Source organism: Mesoplodon bidens (assembly GCF_964165515.1).
Source record: "Mesoplodon bidens genome assembly, chromosome: 11".
Classification (NCBI taxonomy): Eukaryota; Metazoa; Chordata; class Mammalia; order Artiodactyla; family Ziphiidae; genus Mesoplodon; species Mesoplodon bidens.
Genome location: NC_138167.1, coordinates 50,622,676 through 50,647,196, shown reverse-complemented (window position 1 = coordinate 50,647,196; position 24,521 = coordinate 50,622,676). Strand labels below are relative to the sequence as shown.

Here is a 24,521-nt window from a genome sequence, read left to right as displayed (position 1 = left end):
CTGTTTAAGATTTTAAAAATTCTTTCTGACCTTCTTGCCTGCAGTGTGACGGGGGTACCTTCGGAAGTAATGAGCCCCCGTCCCTGTAAATATCCAAGCAAAGACTGCCTGACCAGCTCTCCAAATGTAGCAGGATATATTTACTATTGGGCAGTTGGAGCAGGCGACTTCTAACATTCTTTCCAGTTTTAAATGTGGTATCTCCAGGGCACATGATTGATAAGAACATATTCAGAAAGCCTAACAGCAAAGAGCCCAAGACGTCTCAAACCCACTGCCAGGGTTTTCTCTCCCAAACACCATCCTGAGCCTGCCATTTACCTGTCATCCATGAGCCGGACCACAAAGCCCCGGTCGCATGAGAACGGACACACTGTGTTCCCTCTGGTTCCCGATTCCACATCAGTCTCAGCGCTTCCTTTTCCCCATGGATGTGACCCACACCGAGGCCTATGACCAGGGAGCTCTCCTCTCAGCTGCCCTGTGAGTGCTGGTCCAGCCCAGGGATGTTCCTGTGTGAAGTCTTCTAGGACTCCAGGCTGTTTCTCAGGGCTGAGTCCCCGCTATGCTAAGCCTACAGAGCTCAGCCCAGGTCCAAACTGAGCCAGAAGCCTCACAGAGGCCTCAGAGCTAAGTAAACCTACAGGTTTTACCACCCACTACTGAGCCAGAAGTGAAAAGTGAGTTGAGGAAAAGTATCAGCAAGAGTCACCTAAACAAGTGTCTCATTGCTTTCTCCTCACCCCTAAACCCTTTGTCTCTGCCTGTGTGTATTTATCTCCCTTTCAGGAACAATCTGGCCCTGCTTCATGCTCTGCATCCTTTCTTATCTCGCCCACCTGGCCTCCTCCATTTACCCCAGATTAATTTAAAAACATTGAAGAGTTTTTAAAACTTAGGAAAAATGGAAGTGCTACATACAAAGAATACAGAGCAGTAGATTCCTCAGTTGTATCCATCCTGCCCTCTCCCATTCTCATGAGTTTTGTAAGTATTTTGGTCAGAGAGCCATTCCACTCCTAGTTAATGGTTATCAGCATTTTCTTATTATTTGTGATTTACGTTACATTTGCTCCAAGGAAGTTCCCGAGATAAAGCAAAAACAGGTAACTGAGCAAATTGTTCCTGTTCATTTGTTTCATGCATGTTAAGAACAATCTGGGGGAATTGATCAAATCTGCCAGTCTTTACAAAGAGTGATGATAATATTCTCTATCTGCTCCATATTCAGCATTTTCCCCTCCTTTGCTGTATTCTAATTTACTTCTCTTCAGCAGGTTAATCCGTGATCAGTACTTCCATGATATGTAAAATACTTCTTGTTTCACAGTAGAATTTGGGGCCTGCTATGAAATTGATGTTTTTAAGTGTGAATTGAGTCAGAGGTTTAATTTTAAAGCCCCCTTTATTTAGAATCAGAAATTAATATTAGGATAAAGCTGCAGAGTGATCATATGTCTCTTCTGAAAATAACTTCTGTCTTTCTTCAGGAAATACTATGGAGAGAAGATTGGAATCTATTTTGCCTGGCTGGGCTATTACACTCAGATGCTTCTCCTGGCAGCAGTTGTGGGAGTGGCTTGCTTTCTCTATGGATATTTTAATCAGAATAACTGTACATGGAGGTAACCTCTCTCTATTCCTTGTTACCGTGCTGAAAAGTTGATTAGACATAAAATTATTTTCAGGAACTTAGACTGTTTTAGTAAAAGAAGACTCATCGCAGAACACTTACTGCTTTAGATGATATATCCCTTTTGTCCTGAGCACAATAACTAAGTGAAATGGAAGAAAATTTTTCTTAGATAACGCAGCCCAGCCTCTGACAGGAATATTACCGTTAGGAAACACGCCAGTATTTTAAGACAATACTTTGTTTGAAAAAGAAATGAGGTCTGGAGGGAGAATCAACTTTTAACTTCTGGCTCCCAGAGGAAGCCAGATGTGGGCCAGGAGCAGCTCTGATTGCTTCAGGGTTTCAATGGCAAAACTGGTAAAATTGGTGTTTTTATGTTTTTAGAAATGACTTCTTAACATATATTAAGGAATACATGTTTAAAAACTCAAGTAAATGATACTTTCTTTTGTTTGTTTTACTTTAAAAAAAAAAAAAAAGCCCTAACAGTGTTGGAAAAAAAGTAGTAAAGAATGAGTTTGTGCTTGATGTTGAAATTAAAATACCAGCTGCACTGTCTAGAGGGAAATACATGGGTGCCAGAACACTGAATTTCACCATTACTGTTCTAAAATGTATTATTAATCCTTTGCTTTTGGTAATCTCAACCTCCAGAAGGGATGCAACACTGATGCACAGGCTCCGGACACGCAGGCTTAGCGGCCATGGCTCACGGGCCTAGCTGCTCCGTGGCATTTTCTCTTGTTCATCTGGCCTCTATCCAGGTGTGACAGCCAGATCAAAATTTCTGGGCAACAGTGACAAACCGATGACCAAATTTTTCTAGCCCAGGGCATATGAGCCTGGCTCTGGAGGCAGGAAGCTTACATGGCAGCTCTGATGTATAGGCATAATTATCCATTCTGTTAACAGAGGATTCTGAGTGTTTGTGCCCGTTATGGTTCTTAGCTAGAAAGCTGCAGATGGTCTTTGAAGTACTCTCCTCTCTTCACTGGAAAAGAGTTTAGGGCCAAAGGCTGAATGTTGATATCTTTTGCCTAAATTTGTCCTTGGCTTCTCCATTGTTTTGCATATTGTTCCAGCCAAAAAAAGGTATCTCAAAAATACACTTTCAAAGTGAAAAAGTAACATTTTTTTTTCTTTTTTTTCCTTTTTTTTTCTCGGTACGCGGGCCTCTCACTGCTGTGGCCTCTCCCGTTGCGGAGCACAGGCTCCGGACGCGCAGGCTCAGCGGCCATGGCTCATGGGCCCAGCCGCTCTGCGGCCCGTGGGATCTTCCCAGACCGGGGCACAAACCTGTGTCCCCTGCATCGGCAGGTGGACTCTCAACCACTGCGCCACCAGGGAAGCCCAAAAGTAGCATTTTTATACGGTTCTTGCATGGTGGTGGTTCTCATTATAATTTATTTTATAAAATCACCATAACAGGCACACCACATATTCCTACTCTTTCACACAAATTAATTTACAGAGAAGGGTGTGGAGGGGGGGATAGAGTCTTGAGGATATACTCCCTGTGCTCAAAACTATTGTGACTTTATTTACTTAATTTTTAAATAGTTTTAAAATATTTAAAATATATGTATTTACAGTTAATTTTATTACATACTGAGTAGAGTCACAAGAATAGAAAATGTATTCAAGATGTAAGGAATAATGATTCATTACCCAGTTTAAGAAAAAGAACATAACTGTTACCCATGAAGTGCTTTGCTCAATTGCATCCCCTTACTTTGGAAATGACAACTATACTAAATTTTATTTTTATCATTCCTTAACATACACTGTATATTCTTTTTCACATGTACTTGTACCCCTACAAAATATAATTTATTTTGTGTGCTTTTGAAAATATCTATGGATAGGCAGAGGATACTGTAGGTATTTCCTCTTCTATAAAAGGCCTGTTTAAAGCTTATGCACGGGCTTCCCTGGTGGCGCAGTGGTTGAGAATCTGCCTGCCAATGCAGGGGACATGGGTTCGAGCCCTGGTCTGGGAAGATCCCACGTGCCACGGAGCAACTAGGCCCGTGAGCCACAACTACTGAGCCTGCGCGTCTGGATCCTGTGCTCCGCAACAAGAGAGGCTGCGAGAGTGAGAAGCCCGCGCACCGTGATGAAGAGTGGCCCCCACTTGCCGCAACTAGAGAAAGCCCTCGCACAGAAACGAAGACCCAACACAGCCATAAATAAATAAATAAATAAATAAAATTTAAAGCTTATGCACACTTTAAAATAACAGCTTTATTGAGATATAATTCATATACCATAAAATGCTCCCTTTGAAAGAGTACAATTAGTGGTTTTAAGTACATTCACAGAGTTTAACAACCCTCACCACTATCTAATTTTAGAACATTTTCATCACCCTACAAGGAACCTTTAGTACCTTTAGTACTCACTCCCTAACCTCCCTTTCCCTTAGCCCCTGGCAGCTACTAATTTACTTTCTGTCTCTACGTATTTGCCTATTCTGGACATTTCCTAAAGGGAACCATATAGTATGTGCAGCATGTGGTGTTTTGTGATTGTCATCTTTCACTTAGCATAATGTTTTCACAGTGCATCCATGGTATAGCATGGACCAGTACTCCATTCCGTTTTGTGGTCAAATAATATGCCATTATATGGATACACAACATTGTTTATCCATCCATCAGTCAACATTTGGGTTGTTTCCACTTTTTAGCTATGGTGAATAATTCTGCTGTGATCATTCATGTACAAGTTTTTGTGTGGACATATGTTTTCAGTTCTCTTGAGAATATATCAAAAAATGGAATTGCTGGGATGTATGGTAACTGTAGATTTAACTTTTTGAGGAACTGCCAAGTATTTTTTTAAAAGTGACGGTACCATTTTACATTCCCAGTAGCTATGTATGAGGATTCCAATTTCTCCAAATCCTCATCAACACTTGTTATTGCTGGGTTATAAATAAACAAACAACAAACAAATAAATATTAGCCATCCTAGTTGGTATGAAGTGGTATGTCATTATGGCTTTGATTTGTATTTCCCTAATGCCTACTGATGTTGAGTGACTTTTCATGTGCTTATTTTGTCATTTGTATATCTTCTTTGGAGAAACAACTGTTCAAATTCTTTGCCCATTTTAATTGTGTCATTTGTATTGTCTAGTTTTAAGTGTTCTTCAAATATTTTGGATAAAAGCCCCTTATCAAATATTTATATTGCAAATATTTTCTCCCCTTCTGTGAATTGTCTTTTCACTTTCTTGATGGTGTCCTTTGAAACACAAAAGTTTTTAATTTTAATGAAGTGCAGTTTACCTGATTTTTTACTTTTGTTGTTTGTGCTTTTGGTGTCATGTCTTAGAAAGCATTTGTAATCCAAAGTCATGAAGACTTTCTCAATGTTTATCTTCTAAAAGTTTTGTAGTTTTAGGTCTATGGGTTCATTTTTGTAAATGGTATAAGGTAAAGTTTCAACTTTCTTTCTTGCCAGGTATATATACAGGTGTCCCAGCACCATTTTGTAAAGATTATTTTCTCCCCATTGGATTATCTTGGCACCCTTGTCAAAAAATATTTGGCCATAAATATAAGAGTTTGTTATGGACTGTCAATTCGTTTCTATCAATCTATATGTCTGTCCTTTATGCAAGTACCACACTATATTGATTGCTATAGTTTTTTAGTAAGTCTTGAAATTGGAAACTTTGTTTTTCAGGATTGTTTTGATTATTCTGGGTACCTTGCATTTCCATATTAATTTTAGGATCAGCTTGTTCATTTCTACAAAAAGGCCAGAATTGCATTGAATCTGTAGGTCACTTTAAGGACTACTGCCATCTTAACAATATTAAGGCTTCTTATCCATAAACACAGAATAGCTTTCCATTTATTTAGGTCATCTTTAATTTCTATCAATATTTTGTAGTTTTCAGTATACACGTTTCACACTTCTTTTCTCAGATTTATTCTAAGTATTTTATTATTTTTGATGCTATTGTAAATGAAATTGTTTCCTTCATTTTATTTTTAGATTATTCATTCATGTTGTATGGAAATATAATTACTTTTTATCTACTGATTTGTGTATTATAACCTTGATGGACTGGCTTCTTACTTCTAATAGTTTTTGGTGGGTTCCTTAGGATTTTAATAGACTATATCATATCATCTGGAATAGAAATGGTTTTACTTATTTCTTTCTAATCTAGAGGTTTTTAATTTATTTTCCTTGTCTAGTTGCCCTGACTAGAAACCTCTAGTACAGTGCTGATCTTGGGAGGAAAGTATTCAGTCTTTCACCGTTAACTATGATCTTTGCTCTGGTTTTTCCATAGATGTTCTTTATCAAGTTGAGGACATTCTCTTCTATTCCTAGTTTTTAATCCATTCTATTAATATGACATATCACATGAATTGATTTTTGTACAGTTGAATGGTCCTTGCATTCCTGGATACATCCCCCTTGATTTGATTTGATTTACTGGATTTAATTTGCTAATATTTTGTTGAAGATTTTTGCATTTATATTCATAAGAGATAGTAGTCTGTAGTTTTCTTGTGATGCCTTTGTCTGGTTTCAGTATTGGTGTAATACTGGTTTCATAGAATGAATTGGGAAATGTTTCTACCTCTTTATTTTTAGCAGAGTTCGTGAAGCATTGGCATCAGTTTTTCTTTCAATGGCTGTAGAATTCACCAGTGAAGCCACATGGGCTTAGGCATTTCTTTGATTACTAATTCAGTCTCTTAACTCACTGTAGGTCTATTCAGGTTTTCTATTTCTTCTTGAGTCAACTTCAGTCATTTATGTTTTTCTAGGAATTTATCTATTTCATCTAGATTATTCCATTTGTTGGCATATAATTATTGACAGTATTCCCTTATAGGCCTTCTTTATTTCTGTAAGGTCAACAGTAATGTTCCTCCTTTCATTTCTAAGTTTAGTAATTTGCGTCTTCTCTCTTTCTTTTCTTGACTAGTCTAGCTAAAAACTTGTCAATTCTATTGATCTTTTCAAAGAACCAACTGTCGATTTTTCTCTGTTGCATATCTATTCTCTATTCCATTTATTTCTGCCTTTTGTCTTTTGATTGGAATATTTAATTCATTTACATTAGTGTAATTTCTGATAAGCTTGGAATTACATCTGCCATTTTTCTCTTTGTTTTCTATATTATGTCTTTTTTTTCATTCCTCCATTACTACATTTTTGTATAAAATATTTTCTAGTATACCATTTTAATTCTATTTTAATTTGTTGTTTCTTTTACTTTTTTTTTTTTTTGGTATTTTCTTAAGTGGTTGCCCTGGAGATTATAATTAACATCTTGTTTTAAAGCAATCTAGTTCATATTAATCCCAACTTAATTTCAGTAGTATATAAAAACTCTGCTTTGGTATCAGTCTGTTCCCCCCCCCTCCTTTGTGCTATTATTGTCAAACAAATTACATTTTTATGCATTTATAAGCCCATCAACACAGTTTCATAAGTATTGTTTTATGCAGTTATCTTTTACATCAGATAGAAGAAAATAATTACATGCAAAAATATATTTATATTTTCTTCTTTTTTTTTAACCTATGTAGTTACCTCTACCATTGCTCTTTAGTTTTTCAGCTGAGTTTGACTTACTGTCTAGTGTCCTTTCATTTAAGCCTGAAGGACTCTCCTTAGTATTTCTTGTAGAGCAGGTCTGCTAGCAGTGGAATCTTTCAGATAATTCTCCTTCATTATAAAGATCTATTGTATAAATATAAATCTTCAAATAATGTCTCCTTCATTCCTTTTTAAACTTTTTATTTTATATTGGAGTATAGCCAATTAGCAATGTTGTGATAGTTTCAGGTGCATGGCAAAGCGACTCAGACATACGTATAAATATACATATACATATACATGTATCCATTCTCCCCCAACCTCCCCTCCCATCCAGGCTGCCACATAACGTTGAGCAGAGTTCCTTGTGCTATACAGTAGGTCCTTGTTGGTTATCCATTTTAAATATAGCAGTGTATATATATCGATCCCAAACTCCCTAACTATCCCTTCCCCTCACCCTTCCCCCCGGTAACCATAAGTTCCTTCTCTAGGTCCGTGAGTCTGTTTCTGTTTTGTAAATAAGTTCATTTGTATCATTTCTTTTTAGATACCATATATAAGGGGTATCATACGACATTTCTCTTTCTCTGACTTACTTTACTCAGCATGACAATCTCTAGGTCCATCCATGTTGCTGCAAATGGCATTATTTCATTGTTTTTAATGGCTGAGTAATATTCCATTGTGTGTATGCACCCACATCTTCTTCATCCATTCCTCTGTCAATGGACATTTAGGTTGCTTCCATGTCTTGGCTATCGTAAACAGTGCTGCAGTGAACACTGGGGTGCATGTATCCTTTTGGACCATGTTTTTCTCTGGATATATGCCGCAAAGACCCCAAATAGCCAAGGCAATCTTGAGAAAGAAAAATGGAGCTGGAGGAATCAGGCTCCCTGGCTTCACACTGTACTACAAAGCTATAGTCATCAAACCAGTATGGTACTGGCACAAAAATAGAAATACAGATCAATGGAACAGGATGGAAAGCCCAGAAATAAACCCACACACCTGTGGTCAATTAATCTATGACAAAGGAGGCAAAGGAGGCAAAACATAATGGTGGAAAGACAGTCTCTTCAACAAATGGTGCTGGGAAAACTGGACATCTACATGTTAAAAAAAATGAAATTAGATCATTCTTTAACACCATACACAAAAATAAAATGGAATAAAGACCTAAATGTGAGACAAGACACTATAAAACTCCTAGAGGAAAATATAGGCAGAACACTCTCTGATGTAAATCGCAGCAATATCTTTTTTGATCTGTCTCCCAGAATAACGGAAATAAAAACAAAAATAAACAAATGGGACCTAATTAAACTATCCTTCATTTTTTGAAGAATAGTTCTGCTGGATATAGAATTCTTGATTGACAGTCTTTTCCTTTAGCACTTTGGTGATATCATCCCACTCCCTTCTGGCTTTCATGGTTTCTGATTAGAAATCAACTGCTTATCTTACTGAGGAGTCTTAGTATATGTTGAGTCATTTTCCTCTTTCTGCTGTCAAAATTCTCTCTTCTTGTCTTTTGACACACTGAGTCTGATGTGCCTATGTTTGGATATCTCTAAGTTTATACTACTTGGAGGTTGTTGAGCTTCTTGGATGTACAAATTAATGTTTTCATCAAATTTGGGAAGTTTTTCAGCCATTATTTCTTCACATATTGTTTCCGCCCCTTTCTTTCCCTCCTTCCTTCTGGCACTCCTATTATGTGTATTGTTGATGGTGTCCCACCCATCTCTTGAGTCTGTGTTCATTTTTTGTCATTCCTTTTTCTTTGTGTTTCTCAGACTTGATAATCTCAATAGACCTAGTTTTAAATTAGCTGACTTTCTCTTCAGCCAGTTCATATCTGCAGAGAAACCTCTCTGGTGAATTTCTCATTTTAGTCATTATGTTTGTATCTCCAAAATTTCGAGTTGGTCTTTTAAATAATTTTTATCTATTGATATTCTCTGTACAATGAGATGTTCACATACTTTAATTCTTTAAGCATGGTTTCTATTAGTTCTTTAACATATGTATAATTGCTTATTTATGTCTTTGTCTAGTAATTCCAATGTCTGGACATCCTCAGGGAGGTTCTATTGACTTCTTTTTTACCCTGTGTTATGGCCAAACTTTTCTGTTTCTTTGTGTATCTTGTAATTTTCTGTTGAAAACTGGGCATTTAACATATTGTGGCAGATCTGGAAACCAGATTTTTCCCCTCCTCAGGGTTTGTTGTTGCTTCTGTTGTCATTGCTGTGCTGCTGCTATTTATTTAGTTATTTTCCTGAGCAAATTCTGTAAAGTCTGTATTCTTTATTGTGCATGGCCATGAGATCTGTGTACAAAAGCTTAGTTATCAGCTAATGATTGGATAGTGATTTCTTTAAATACTTGGAACCAATCATTTTTTTGAGCCTTTGTCAAGTGGCTCTGTGTTTGTGTGTTGAGGAATGCCTTCAGCACTCCAGCAGGCAGTTTGCAGCTCTTCCTTAGCCTTTACTTCTTGCTTATGCAGAACCTCAAGGTCAGCCAAAGTTGAGAGATTAAGGTTTTCTCAGGTCTTTGCTGGTCATATGCACTGTCCACAATTCTAGGAATTTGTTGGAGCTTTGTAACCCTACCCCCACCCCCAGAACATCTCATTACCTAATTTTTCCTTCTAAGTTTTCTAATCAGCATCTTGTTAGTCTCTGTTGGTGTCACTGCCTCAGGCAACTGTAATGTTAAATAATTCCTGCTAATTACTTTCAACAGACACTCTGGGGATAGGACGATTTGCACAGCATGAGCTTGAGATAGGTCAAATAGTGACAACTCTCTGGGGATGGGTGTTTTGGTAACTTCAAACCACTTCTGCTCCATTAGTGGCTGCTAGGCTACCTTGGTTGTGAGACTGTTGATTTTTAAGGCCACCATGAAGCTGAGGTTATGGGGATGGCAATAAGTCAAGTTAAAATGCCCCAAATTTTATGGAAAAGATTCAGCTATTTTTCCTCAAATAAGCACCCCTCAGACTGCTGGAAGACTTTGTTTAATTTCCACAGTTCTGCAGAGGTTAATTTTGACAGATTTTGCCAGTGTCTTTGCTTTATAGAGGAGCAAGTTTTCCAAGATCTTTACTCAGATATTCTAGAAGTGTTTCTCATGCCCAGTTATTTTTTACTGAGTTATTTGCAGGGCCAACTAATTCTGCAACTCCAGTCCCATTCACGTAAGAGTCCATCTGCATGGCTTCTCCTAGAGTGAGCAGTGTGTAACCTGTTGTTAGTTTGTTGGTTTTTTCTTATTAATTTGTAGTAGTTTTAAAAATACTGTTGTGAGTAGTCCTTTGTCATTTTTATGTGTTGCAAAACTTCTACCAGTCTGTGACTATTTTTTTTCCCTCTCTTTATGGTGTTTTAATGAAGTTCTTAGTTTTAAAAGATTTTGAATGTATTAATATTTTCCTTTATGATTTAAGCTTTTTTGTTTTTCATTAGTAGAATTTTTCCTTATCCCAAGGTTATCTAGATAGTCTTTTAAATTTAATTTTCATTTTTTTAATAAGTTGGTACTATTGCATTTTTATTTTCTACCTGGAGTTGATTTGTATATGATAGGATTTTGTGGTTCAATTTCACCTTTTTCTGTGATATTCCAATGCAGCAGCCCTGTTTATTCAAACATCAGTTCTTACCTTACTAATTTGCTGGGCCTACCCTGCGTGTTATACATCAGTTTTGGTGTATACAGAGGTCTCTTTCTGAGCTCTTTATTTTGTTCTCTTGCTCAGTTTTTCTTAACCTATCCCAGTAGCACCTTGTTCTTTAGGAGATGTCTTGAGTGTTCTGAGGCTTTGCTCTTCTATTGAATTTATAGCTCATATAAGGGAGAAATGACATCTTCAAGTATTGATTCTTCCAAATTATGAACATGATAATGTACCCAATTTATATAGGTTCTTTACTCTTCCAGAACAGTTTTATCATTTTCTCCATATAAATTTCATACATTTTGAATTATATTTTTATACCTAGGCTCTTCTTCTTTTTTTTTTTTTTTTTTTTTTTTTTTTTTTGCGGTACGTGGCCTCTCCCATTGCGGAGCACAGGCTCCGGACGTGCAGGCTCAGCAGCCATGGCTCACAGGTCCAGCCACTCCGCGGCATGTGGGATCTTCTCAGACTGGGGCACGAACCCGTGTCCCCTGCATCGGCAGGTGGACTCTCAACCACTGCGCCACAAGGGAAGCCCCATATTTTTTAAGCTATTGGAAAACGGTGTTTTAAAAAATTGTTGCAGGTCTTTAGAGACACAGTTTCTTTTTGTGACCCTATATATATTATGTATACTGATTTTGTGTCCAGCAAACTTACTAAACTCATTTATTCTCACAATTTATCTGCAAGTTTTATTGAGTTGTCCATATAAACAATTATGTAATCTGTTAGTGATAGGAGTTTTCTTCCCTTGCCGTTCCTCCTATCTTTTTTTTTTTTTACTTACTGTGCTGGCAAGGACCTCCACTGAAAAGAAGCGACGATAGTGGGACACATCATCTTGTTTCTGATGCAGAGGAAATATTTTCACCATGTTACTGTTAAGTAGAATGTTTTTTTATATAGCAAGATTTTATCGGGTTAATGAAGTTCATTTCCATTCCTAGTTTTATAAGAATTTAGTTTAGTTTTCTTATCATGAATGGATGTTGGATTTTATCATGCTGGTAAAAAGAAAGTCCTGTTCATTAAATTTTTTTAATTAAATTTTATTTTTCTCTTTTCTTTAGCAAAGAAGTTTGTGATCCTGATATTGGCGGCAAGATCATAATGTGCCCTCAATGTGATAAGCTTTGTCCATTCTGGAAACTCAATATTACTTGCGAGTCCTCAAAGGTATTTTTTTTCCCAAACATTTACAAGTAATGAAAGATTTTTTTCTTCTAAAAATTTTAGTACAACATAGTGATTATAATTTTTTCCTCTGAGGAATTTAGAAAGGTAATTGTCAACTACATCTTCATTTTGAAAGATAGATATTAAATGCATGTGTTTATTCCTTGTTTACAAATAATAAATTGAAATTAAAAGCTTTATCTAAAATCTCCTGAAGGGTCAGGGAGGAACTGTGGAATTGAAACTAATTTAAGTATTTCAAGTAATCAAAGCAGAAATCTCAAACCTGGCTTATCTCATAAATACTACTTAATAGGTTTACTATTCTAAGTATTTTCCTTAATTCAAGTGAATGGAAACCTGAAATCTGTACTTGTGTTTTCCCACTTTGAAAGTGTGCTGAAACTCTGCTTGGATTTTTAAAGACCTTGCTGGTCAGATTTAGACTGTATTTATTAAAATGCATAAGAAAGGTTTTGTCTGCAAATGGTAACAGCTATTCACTTTGTCTCAAAACATTCCCACAAAACACATCTGGTTCCCCTTATACATGCAGATGATCTTGAGCTATATGACTTCTTAAAATCCAGGAGGTTTAGGAAAAGCACTGAGACTGGAGAGAGCTTACTGAAAGGCACGCCAGAAACGCCAGACAGGAAGAAAGATGGTCGGCTTGCTTCAGAGAGTTTTCCTGACAACTTTGATGTTTGTAGTAGTCTCCGTTGTCTTGATCTTTCCTCTGTCCCCTAGTTCTGCCATGAAAGTTTAGGAATCTTTATATGACCTCAGAATATTCTGATCTACTCCGTGTAAGTCTTATTTTAACTGAATACACTGCTAAGATAGTGATGCCACTTTATAGTTTATACTTTGCAAAGTTCTTGTAACTATATCATTACTTGACACACAAAACAGCACTGTGAGACAGGCAGAACAGATGTTACCTCCATTTTACAGATTTAAACACTGAGAATCTGAGAGATTAAATGATTTGCTCAAGATCACCTGCCTAGTAACTGACAAAGCCAGAAAATGATAGCAAATCTGCCTTCCTTGCTATTGCCATGTTCTTCAGTGGCTGACTGTAGTACCAGGCACTCCACTCTCAAACTGAACTCTATGTTTGGAAAACTGTTCCACCCCTTAATTAAGGTGATTGCAGGGTATTGTCAACACATTTATTTCTACACTTAATTTATGAATTAAAATACATTTCATTGCCCAACCCCCCCAACCAACACAAGTTCTAGACTATAAATATCTATCATAGATCACTCAAAGTAAAAGACTTGGAGCTAGTAAGAGAGAAGCTGCCTTCCAGTGATGTTGACTCATAAACGTCACTAGTTAGTGACGTAATCCCCAGGCACTGGATTTAAGGCAAGTGCCAACGATAATACCAGAGGCAAACTGTACTCCACAAAGTACAAATGGAAATTCCATTTTCCTTAAGAAATTATTTTTCACACACCCAATCCCCATCTGTTTTCTCATATCTTCTGCTCCACCTAGCCATCCTTAAGCACATGACTTTCAAATATGTCCCTGTGTACCTTTTTTTTTTCATTGTTTTGGAAAAAAATGAATCATTCTCTTCCAGTTTCCAAAAAAAATCCCTTGAGTCTTGTCAGAGTGATTCACAAAGGGAGGGAAGCATATAAAAGAATATGAGTAAAAGAATGAAATGAAAAAATAAGGAAAAAGAGGAGAAAAAGAGAAGCACCTTTTCATGCTTTTCTGCTTATTGGTTAATTCAATCATTTCTCCAATTATACATTTTTATATTCATTTCTTTCCTTTTGGAAAGAGATAGAGTATTCACTAATTGACATGTATGCCAGAATTGTTAACAAATTAGAAATAGAAATAGAAAATCAGGATCAAGGAAATGAAGAAACAATTATGGAGTTAATCAGGATTAATACTGTTTTTTTTTTCGTAAATATTATTATTTTTTCTTAGTTTCTGCTTTATAACAAAGTGAATCAGTCATACATATACATCTGTTCCCACATCCCTTCCCTCATGCATCTCCCTCCCTCCCACCCTCCCCATCCCACCCCTCCAGGCGGTCACAAAGCACCGAGCTGATCTCCCTGTGCTCTGCGGCTGCTTCCCACTATCTATCTACCTTACGTTTGGTAGTGTATATATGTCCATGCCTCTCTTTCGCTTTGTCACAGCTTACCCTTCCCCCTCCCCATATCCACAAGTCCATTCTCAAGTAGGTCTGTGTCTTTATTCCTGTTTTACCCCTAGGTTCTTCATGACATTTTTTTTTTTAAATTCCGTATATATATGTTAGCATACGGTATTTGTCTTTCTCTTTCTGACTGACTTCACTCTGTATGACAGACTCTAGGTCTATCCATCTCATTACAAATAGCTCAGTTTCGTTTCTTTTTATGGCTGAGTAATATTCCATTGTATATATGTGCCACATCTTCTTTATCCATTCATCCGATGATGGACACTTAGGTTGTTTCCAGCTCCGGGCTATTGTGAATAGAGCTGCAATGAACATTTTGGTACATGTCTCTTTTGGAATTATGGTTTTCTCAGGGTATATGCCTAGTAGTGGGATTGCTGGGTCATATGGTAGTTCTATTTGTAGTTTTTTAAGGAACCTCCATACTGTTCTCCATAGTGGCTGTACCAATTCACATTCCCACCAGCAGTGCAAGAGTGTTCCCTTTTCTCCACACCCTCTCCAGCATTTATTGTTTCTAGATTTCTTGATGATGGCCATTCTGACTGGTGTGAGATGATATCTCATTGTAGTTTTGATTTGCATTTCTCTAATGATTAATGATGTTGAGCATTCTTTCATGTGTTTGTTGGCAGTCTGTATATTTTCTTTGGAGAAATGCCTATTTAAGTCTTCTGCCCATTTTTGGATTGGGTTGTTTGTTTTTTTGCTATTGAGCTGCATGAGCTGCTTATAAATTTTGGAGATTAATCCTTTGTCAGTTGCTTCATTTGCAAATATTTTCTCCCATTCTGAGGGTTGTCTTTTGGTCTTCTTTATGATTTCCTTTGCTGTGCAAAAGCTTTGAAGTTTCATTAGGTCCCATTTGTTTATCTTTGTTTTTATTTCCATTTCTCTAGGAGGTGGGTCCAAAAGGATCTTGCTGTGATTTATGTCATAGAGTGTTCTACCTATGTTTTCCTCTAAGAGTTTGATAGTGTCTGGCCTTACATTTAAGTCTTTAATCCATTTTGAGCTTATTTTTGTGTATGGTGTTAGGGAATGATCTAATCTCAAACTTTTACATGTCCCTGTCCAGTTTTCCCAGCACCACTTATTGAAGAGGCTGTCCTTTCTCCACTGTACATTCCTGCCTCCTTTATCAAAGATAAGTTGGCCATATGTGCGTGGGTTTATCTCTGGGCTTTCTATCCTGATCCACTGATCTATCTTTCTGTTTTTATGCCAGTACCACACTGTCTTGATGACTGTAGCTTTGTAGTATAGTCTGAAGTCAGGGAGCCTGATTCTTCCAGCTCCGTTTTTCGTTCTCAAGATTGCTTTGGCTATTCGGGGTCTTTTGTTTTTCCAAACAAATTTTGAAATTTTTTGTGCTAGTTCTGTGAAAAATGCCAGTGGTAGTTTGATAGGGATTGCATTGAATCTGTAGATTGCTTTGGGTAGTAGAGTCATTTTCACAATATTGATTCTTCCAATCCAGGAGCATGGTATATCTCTCCATCTATTTGTATCATCTTTAATTTCTTTCATCAGTGTCTTATAATTTTCTGCATACAGGTCTTTGGTCTCCTTAGGTAGGTTTATTCCTAGATATTTTATTCTTTTTGTTGCAATGGTAAATGGGAGTGTTTTCTTGATTTCATTTTCAGATTTTTCATCATTAGTGTACAGGAATGCCAGAGATTTCTGTACATTCATTTTGTATCCTGCTACTTTACCAAATTCATTGATTAGCTCTAGTAGTTTTTCGGTAGCATCTTTAGGATTCTCTATGTATAGTATCATGTCATCTGCAAACAGTGACAGCTTTACTTCTTCTTTTCCAATTTGGATTCCTTTTATTTCCTTTTCTTCTCTGATTGCTGTGGCTCAAACTTCCAAAACTATGTTGAATAAGAGTGGTGAGAGTGGGCAGCCTTGTCTTGTTCCTGATCTTAGTGGAAATGGTTTCAGTTTTTCACCATTGAGGACAATGTTGGCTGTGGGTTTGTCATATATGGCCTTTATGATGTTGAGGAAAGTTCCCTCTATGCCTACTTTCTGCAGGGTTTTTATCATAAATGGGTGTTGAGTTTTGTCGAAAGCTTTCTCTGCATCTATTGAGATGATCATATGGTTTTTCTCCTTCAACTTGTTAATATGGTGTATCACATTGATTGATTTGCGTATATTGAAGAATCCTTGCATTCCTGGAATAAACCCCACTTGATCATGGTGTATGATCCTTTTAATGTGCTGTTGGATTCTGTTTGCTAGTATTTTGTTGAGGATTTTTGCATCTATGTTCATCAGTGATATTGGCCTGTAGTTTTCTTTCTTTGTGACATCCTTGCCTGGTTTTGGTATCAAGGTGATGGTGGCCTCGTAGAATGAGTTTGGGAGTGTTCCTTCCTCTGATATTGTTTGGAAGAGTCTGAGAAGGATGGGTGTTAGCTCTTCTCTAAATGTTTGATAGAATTCGCCTGTGAAGCCATCTGGTCCTGGGCTTTTGTTTGATGGAAGATTTTTAATCACAGTTTCAATTTCAGTGCTTGTGATAGGTCTATTCATATTTTCTATTTCTTCCTGAGTCAGTCTTGGCAGGTTGTGCATTTCTAAGAATTTGTCCATCTCTTCCAGGTTGTCCATTTTATGGGCATAGAGTTGCTTATAGTAATCTCTCATGATCTTTTGTATTTCTGCAGTGTCAGTTGTTACTTCTCCTCTTTCATTTCTAATTCTATTGATTTGAGTCTTCTCCCTTCTTTTCTTGATGAGTCTGGCTAATGGTTTATCAATTTTGTTTATCTTCTCAAAGAACCAGCTTTTAGTTTTATTGATCTTTGCTATTGTTTCCTTCATTTCTTTTTCATTTATTTCTGATCTGATTTTTATGATTTCTTTCCTTCTGCTAACTTTGGGATGTTTTTGTTCTTCTTTCTCTAATTGCTTTAGGTGCAAGGTTAGGTTGTTTATTCGAGATGTTTCCTGTTTCTTAAGGTGGGATTGTATTGCTATAAACTTCCCTCTTAGAACTGCTTTTGCTGCATCCCATAGGTTTTGGGTCGTCGTGTCTCCATTGTCATTTGTTTCTAGGTATTTTTTAATTTCCCCTTTGATTTCTTCAGTTATCACTTCGTTATTAAGTAGTGTATTGTTTAGCCTCCATGTGTTTGTATTTTTTACAGCTCTTTTCCTGTAATTGATATCTAGTCTCATAGCATTGTGGTCAGAAAAGATACTTGATACAATTTCAATTTTCTTAAATTTACCAAGGCTTGATTTGTGACCCAAGATATGATCTATCCTGGAGAATGTTCCATGAGCACTTGAGAAAAATGTGTATTCTGTTGTTTTTGGATGGAATGTCCTATAAATATCAATTAAGTCCATCTTGTTTAATGTATCATTTAAAGCTTGTGTTTCCTTATTTATTTTCATTTTGGAAGATCTGTCCATTGGTGAAAGTGGGGTGTTAAAGTCCCCTACTATGATTGTGTTACTGTCGATTTCTCCTTTTATGGCTGTTAGTATTTGCCTTATGTATTGAGGTGCTCCTATGTTGGGTGCATAAATATTTACAATTGTTATATCTTCTTCTTGGATTGATCCCTTGATCATTATGTAGTGTCCTTCTTTGTCTCTTCTAGTAGTCTTTATTTTAAAGTCTGTTTTGTCTGATATGAGAATTGCTACTCCAGCTTTCTTTTGGTTTCCATTTGCATGGAATATCTTTTTCCATCCCCTTACTTTCAGTCTGTATGTGTCTCTAGGTCTGAAGTGGGTCTCTTGTAGACAGCATATATATGGGTCTTGTTTTTGTATCCATTCAGCCAATCTGTGTCTTTTGGTGGGAGCATTTAGTCCATTTACATTTAAGGTAATTATTGATATGTATGTTCCTATTCCCATTTCCTTAATTGTTTTGGGTTCGTTATTGTAGGTATTTTCCTTCTGTTGTGTTTCTTGCCTAGAGAAGTTCCTTTAGCATTTGTTGTAAAGCTGGTTTGGTGGTGCTGAACTCTCTCAGCTTTTGCTTGTCTGTAAAGGTTTTAATTTCTCCATCAAATCTGAATGAGATCCTTGCTGGGTAGAGTAATCTTGGTTGCAGGTTTTTCTCTTTCATCACTTTAATTATGTCCTGCCACTCCCTTCTGGCTTGTAGAGTTTCTGCTGAGAGATCAGCTGTTATCCTGATGGGGATTCCCTTGTGTGTTATTTGTTGTTTTTCCCTTGCTGCTTCTTTATATGATTTCTTTGTGTTTAATTTTTGACAGTTTGATTAATATGTGTCTTGGCGTATTTCTCCTTGGATTTATTCTGTATGGGACTCTCTGTGCCTCCTGGACTTGATTAACTATTTCCTTTCCCATATTAGGGAAGTTTTCAACTATAATCTCTTCAAATATTTTCTCAGTCCCTTTCTTTTTCTCTTCTTCTTCTGGAACCCCTATATTTCGAATGTTGGTGCGTTTAATGTTGTCCCAGAGGTCTCTGAGACTGTCCTCTGTTCTTTTCATTCTTTTTTCTTTATTTTGCTCTGCAGCAGTTATTTCCACTATTTTATCTTCCACCTCACTTATCCGTTCTTCTGCCTCAGTTATTCTGCTATTGATCCCATCTAGAGTATTTTTAATTTCATTTATTGTGTTTTTAATCGATGCTTGATTCATCTTTAGTTCTTCTAGGTCCTTGTTAACTGTTTCTTGCATTTTGTCTATTCTATTTCCAAGATTTTGGATCTGGGAAATAGAATCTTGGATCATCTTTACCATCATTATTCTGAATTCTTTTTCAGGTAGACTGCCTATTACCTCTTCATTTGTGAGGTCTGGTGGGTTTTTATCTTGCTCCTTCTCCTGCTGTGTGTTTTTCTGCCTTCTAATTTTGCTTATGTTACTGTGTTTGGGGTCTCCTTTTTGCAGGCTGCAGGTTCGTAGTTCCCGTTGTTTTTGGTGTCTGTCCCCAGTGGCTAAGGTTGGTTTAGTGGGTTGTGTAGGCTTCCTGGTGGAGGGGACTAGTGCCTGTGTTCTGGTGGATGAGGCTGGATCTTGTCTTTCTGGTGGGCAGGTCCACGTCTGGTGGTGTGTTTTGGGGTGTCTGCGGACTTTTTATGATTTTAGGCCGCCTCTCTGCTAATGGGTGGCGTTGTGTTCCTGTCTTGCTAGTTGTTTGGCATAGGGTGTCCAGCACTGTGGCTTGCTGGTCGTTGAGTGAAGCTGGGTGCTGGTGTTGAGATGGAGATCTCTGGAAGATTTTCGCCGTTTGATATTATGTGGAGCTGGGAGGTCTCTTGTGGACCAGTGTCCTGAAGTTGGCTCTCCCACCTCAGAGGCACAGCACTGACTCCGGGCTCCTCAATTTGGTATGATTTGTTGTCTATTCATGTATTCCACAGATGCAGGGTACATCAAGTTGATTGTGGAGCTTTAATCCGCTGCTTCTGAGGCTGCTGGGAGAGGTTTCCCTTTCTCTTCTTTGTTCTCACAGCTCCTGGGTCTCAGCTTTGGATTTGGCCCCGCCTCTGCGTGTAGGTCGCCGGAGGGCGTCTGTTCTTCGCTCAGACAGGACAGGGTTAAAGGAGCAGCCGCTTCGGGGACTCTTGCTCATTCAGGCCGGGCGGGAGGGAGGGGCACTGAGTGCGGGGCGAGCCTGCAGCGGCAGAAGTCGGCGTGACGTTGCACCAGCCCGAGGCGCGCCGTGCGTTCTCCCAGGGAAGCCGCCCCTGGATCCCGGGACCCCGGCAGTGGCGGGCTGCACAGGCTCCCGGAAGGGCGGTGTGGACAGTGACCTGCGCTCGCACACAGGCTTCTTGGCGGCGGCAGCAGCAGCCCCAGCGTCCCACGCCCGTCACTGGGCTCCGCGCTTTCAGTAGTGACTCGCGCCCATCTGTGGAGCCCCTTTAAGCAGCGCTCTTAATCCCCTCTCCTCGCGCACCAGGAAACCAAGAGGGAAGAAAAAGTCTCTTGCCTCTTCGGCAGCTCCAGAGTTTTCCTGGACTCCCTGCCGGCTAGCTGTGGCACATTAGCCCCCTTCAGGCTGAGTTCTCGCCGCCAGCCCCAGTCCTCTCCCTGCGCTCTGACCGTAGCCCGAGCCTCAGCTTCCAGCGCCGCCCGCCCTGGTGGGCGAGCAGACAAGCCTCTCGGGCTGGTGAGTGCCGCTCGGCACCGATCCTCTGTGCGGGAATCTCTCCGCTTTGCCCTACCCAGGTATGTGGGGAGTTTCTTGCCTTTTGGGAGGTCTGGGGTCTTCTGCCAGCATTCAGTAGGTGTTCTGTAGGAGTTGTTCCACGTGTAGCTGTATTTCTGGTGTATCCGTGGGGAGGAAGGTGATCTCCACGTCTTACTCTTCCGCCATCTTACCCGGAAGTCCAATACTGTTTTTATGACTGAGCATTAAATAAAGTTCTCAGCTTTTTAGCTGGCAAGATAAAGAGGAAACATGGTTAAGGTATAATATTTAGTTCTTTGAAATACACTGTTATAAAATTTTGATTTTGTTCTTTTGCAGGAAGAAAGCATACCAAATGGTCACTTTCCTAGATTCTAACTGGTTCCTCTGCTTAAAATCATCATGCCTGTGTATACAGCTCTCTCTTATTTCCTGCTCCACCTGACTAAAGCAGTATGCTGACTTGGGGCCGCTGTTAACACAGCTGTCTTTCCCTCTCTGTGCCATCCCGCCAAGCAAGCTAAGCTAAGCTTCTTACCAAGAAAGCTCTTTGCTTATCTTCTTCCCTACTTCCTGCTTCCATGTTGTTCCTGGGGCATGGAGAGCAGAGAGGCCAGCCAGCCATCTTCTTCTTTCTCTCAGTTCCTTGATCCTTACACAAGTGGCAAAAATGGTAACTTCCTCCAAGCCACCTAACTCCTTCTCATAAGAGTGCAAGGCACATCTCTTGTCTTGAGCTTGGCATTAGCAGTAAACTTGCATTTTCTTGCTGCTCCTTTTTTTCCCCCCTCTAACATTGACAGATGTGCTTCCAGTGGCTTTTTCTCAGCATAATAGGAATTTCTCTTTCTGGAGTGAGGGGGAGGTGTCAGGGCAGATAGGGAGGTATCAAAGAGAGAGAGGTTTGCATTGATTCCTAGAAGAGACGTAACATTGGATAGAATCTTCAATAACATTATAACACACAGAAGTGTTTCTCTTAGGACTTTTCCTGCAGTAATTTTCAATAAGGGATAAGGTATGACATTAAAAGACAGCTTGGAAAAGATGGTTCCATAAGAGTCAAAGCTAAAAGACTTGAAATCATGTTCCATAGAATCCCAGGAGTAGAGGAATAAATAGGTGGGGAACATTGTTCCCCAGATGGATCACTCATTTATTAATTTTGTCTTCCTTGAGCTGGATTTTTGAGAGGAGTAATTGAATGACAGACAGTTCGGGACTGTGCTTTCTGCTCAGGGTATATATGGATGATTGAGGGCATCTATGCTTTGGAAAAAGGATATATAAGAAAATGGGTGGGTGGATATTATTTTACAAAAATAACAACATATATTTTTATGTAGATGAAAGTTTACTCATTTTATATCAGTATAAAAGGCAACACAGAAAGAACCTTTAAAAAAGTTGAGTTTTTCTGAGAAGCAGATTTGAATTTTCTTTGGCACTGGAAAGTTTACTATTCATTTATTTATTTTTAGCCTGTAGCTTCCTTTTCTGCCATGTCTTCTTTACTTTTCATAAGATCTGTCATAAAGTTGATATTATGTTTGCCACTTTTTCCACTAACTTAATAGACCTTTTTAAGAGATATAAAAATGCTCACTAATAAAAATCGGTAACTAGTTGGAAGATCTTCCAGGAATTCATAGAGGGAGATAGACTGTTTTTATACTAGCAAAAAGGGGAAACTTAGCAGAACTAGTAAATAGAGTATGTCATGTATTCCTTCATGATCATTGTACCCTTTGTAACGTCAGCAAAAGCAACTGTGCCTCCTTATCCTAAAGGAATCTTTCATCAGTGACGGTAGAAAAGTCATCATTGGATTTGAGGAAACAGAGGTGTCTCCTGGGGGAGAGCCATCTCAAAGTAAACCCCAGCTTTGTGCTTCTCTCTTTTTTTCTTTTTTAATTTTTATTGAAGTATAGTTGATTTACATGTTAATTTCTGCTGTACAGCAAAATGATTCAGATATATATATGTATATATATATGTATGTGTGTATATATATATATATATATATATATATATATATATATATATATATATATACTTTTTGTTTTTTGGGTTTTTTTGGCCGCGCCACGCAGCTTAACAAGAAATGCAGGAATTCAGGAACTTGCCCTCTGACGAGGGTTGGATAATCAGATGCAAATCATAAATCTAAAAGTTGTTTGGAGTTCATTGTATTCTTAGGGCCATTCTGTTTCCTCAAATTCACTATCATAGTCCATAAAAAGAGGCTATTATTCAAAAGTATGTTAGAAGCTTTCAACAGCGTGGGATCTTAGCAGCTGAGCCTATTTCTTTATCATGATATGGGAAGATTCCATTGGAAAATGTACTCTGGTAAATACAGCAGAGGCTGCTTGCTTTCAAGAAAATGAGAAATCTCATCTGTGAGTATGTAGTAGATACAGTGATTGTCAAACTAGGTAACAGCTTTAAAAGAAATTCCCAAACTGTAGCATATACAAAGCAGTTCATATTTGCTGAATCCTGGTAAGTGAAGAACATGATTCATGTATATGTTATTATTGTATTTTCCAGAAATTGTGCCTCTTTGACAGTTTTGGAACCCTAGTCTTTGCAGTATTTATGGGGGTATGGGGTAAGTTATGTCCATTTTCTTCAGTTTCCTTTTGCCTCTTAACTAAAAACAAACAAACAAACAAAAACCTTAAGATGATACAAGTACCGAACTAAATAGCATTATATGGTTTTACATAGGCGATTAAGGTAACCCACTTTCAGTCCCTTGGATTGCCCAAACTTCATCTCCCCCCAGACTCCATTAATAATTCTTAAGGCCACTGTATCAATTACTGCATAAAAACTACCTCAAAATGTAGTGGCTTAAAACACAGGTTTAGTGTTTCTCATGATTCTCTGTGTCAGCTGGGAGATTCTCCAGGCATAGTTCGCCAGGAGGGGTTGGTCTGTAGGGCTCAGCTGGGCTACCTCCTCTGGGTCTACATCCTCCAGTGGGCTGGCTCAGGATTCTTCACATGGAAGTTTAACGTTCCAAAGAGAAGCAAGACAGGAGAAACGCACTCCAGGCATTTTTTAAGCCTGTGTTTGCATCAAGTTTGCAAATGTTCCATCAACCAAAGCAAGTCATGGTCAACCCAGCAACAATGTGAGGAGGTGGGAGGACTGCTCAAGGGCTGGATACACAGGGGCGTGATTCACTGGGAGCCATTATTGTAATAACCCTCATAGCTGTGATCCAACCTGACTTTCAAGGGTTTGGGGTTCGGGAAAAGCAGCAACACAAGGATTACAGGTAAGCTTTCTTCTTTATACACTTCTATATGAGTATGTGCTGCTACTCTTATAATAGTAACATTCTGTTTAATAAATAGAACAAATATCCTAAAGAATATAATTTGTATATAGAAGCTTTAATACTATATATTATTTATTTTGAATAGCCTCATTAATGTAATGAGGCAATTATCATTTATTTAAATACAGACTTTCACATGTTTAATTGATGTAACTGTTCTACCATAGAAGAAAAAATGTCCACTTTCCAAGATAAATGCATTTCCAATTTCATTTTGTATAAGTCAAGGGGAAAATAGTGTTCAGGGTGTAGATAGTTGGGGGAAGAAACAGAACCAAGTCTTTTATTTTGGAGAAGACAACACATCAACACATGCAACTCACGTACAGATACAGCTGTTTACAGGTGTCCTCGGTGGTATTTCTCTTTTGCAGTGGTTGTGCCTATGAAGGGTCCCCAAATGAATCACAGAACAGACAGGCCAATTATTTTGGACACTTTTAAGAGATATTAGTTGCCACTCCTGCATAAACTCTAAGAAGGCCAAACTTACCTAGTAAGTCACACTGTCATTCAGACATTTAGCATGTTTTGGCTGGAGACCAAACACTAGCTAATATTTGACACATGGGAGACTAAAGATCAAGGTCATATACTAAGATTCTCTGTACTCCTCCACTGTAAAATAATCTTTTTTTTTTTTTTATCCCTGGTAAGAGGGTGGCTGCCGAACACTTGGGTGGGGTCGCTTTTAACTGTTGCCTAAACCTCAGTCTCGGCACTG

General features: G+C 38.2%; 1 protein-coding gene across 2 annotated transcripts in view; it reads left to right on the top strand.

Moving 5' to 3' along the window:
- Positions 1–24,521, top strand: part of ANO6 (anoctamin 6) — a 218,840-nt gene that overhangs the window by 144,955 nt on the left and 49,364 nt on the right. For both annotated transcript variants that reach the window (XM_081249034.1, XM_081249035.1), the window contains 3 exons: positions 1,491–1,625; positions 11,981–12,086; positions 22,999–23,059. In XM_081249034.1, the coding sequence (XP_081105160.1) occupies positions 1,491–1,625; positions 11,981–12,086; positions 22,999–23,059 (302 nt within the window). The remainder of the gene's footprint in view (positions 1–1,490; positions 1,626–11,980; positions 12,087–22,998; positions 23,060–24,521) is intronic.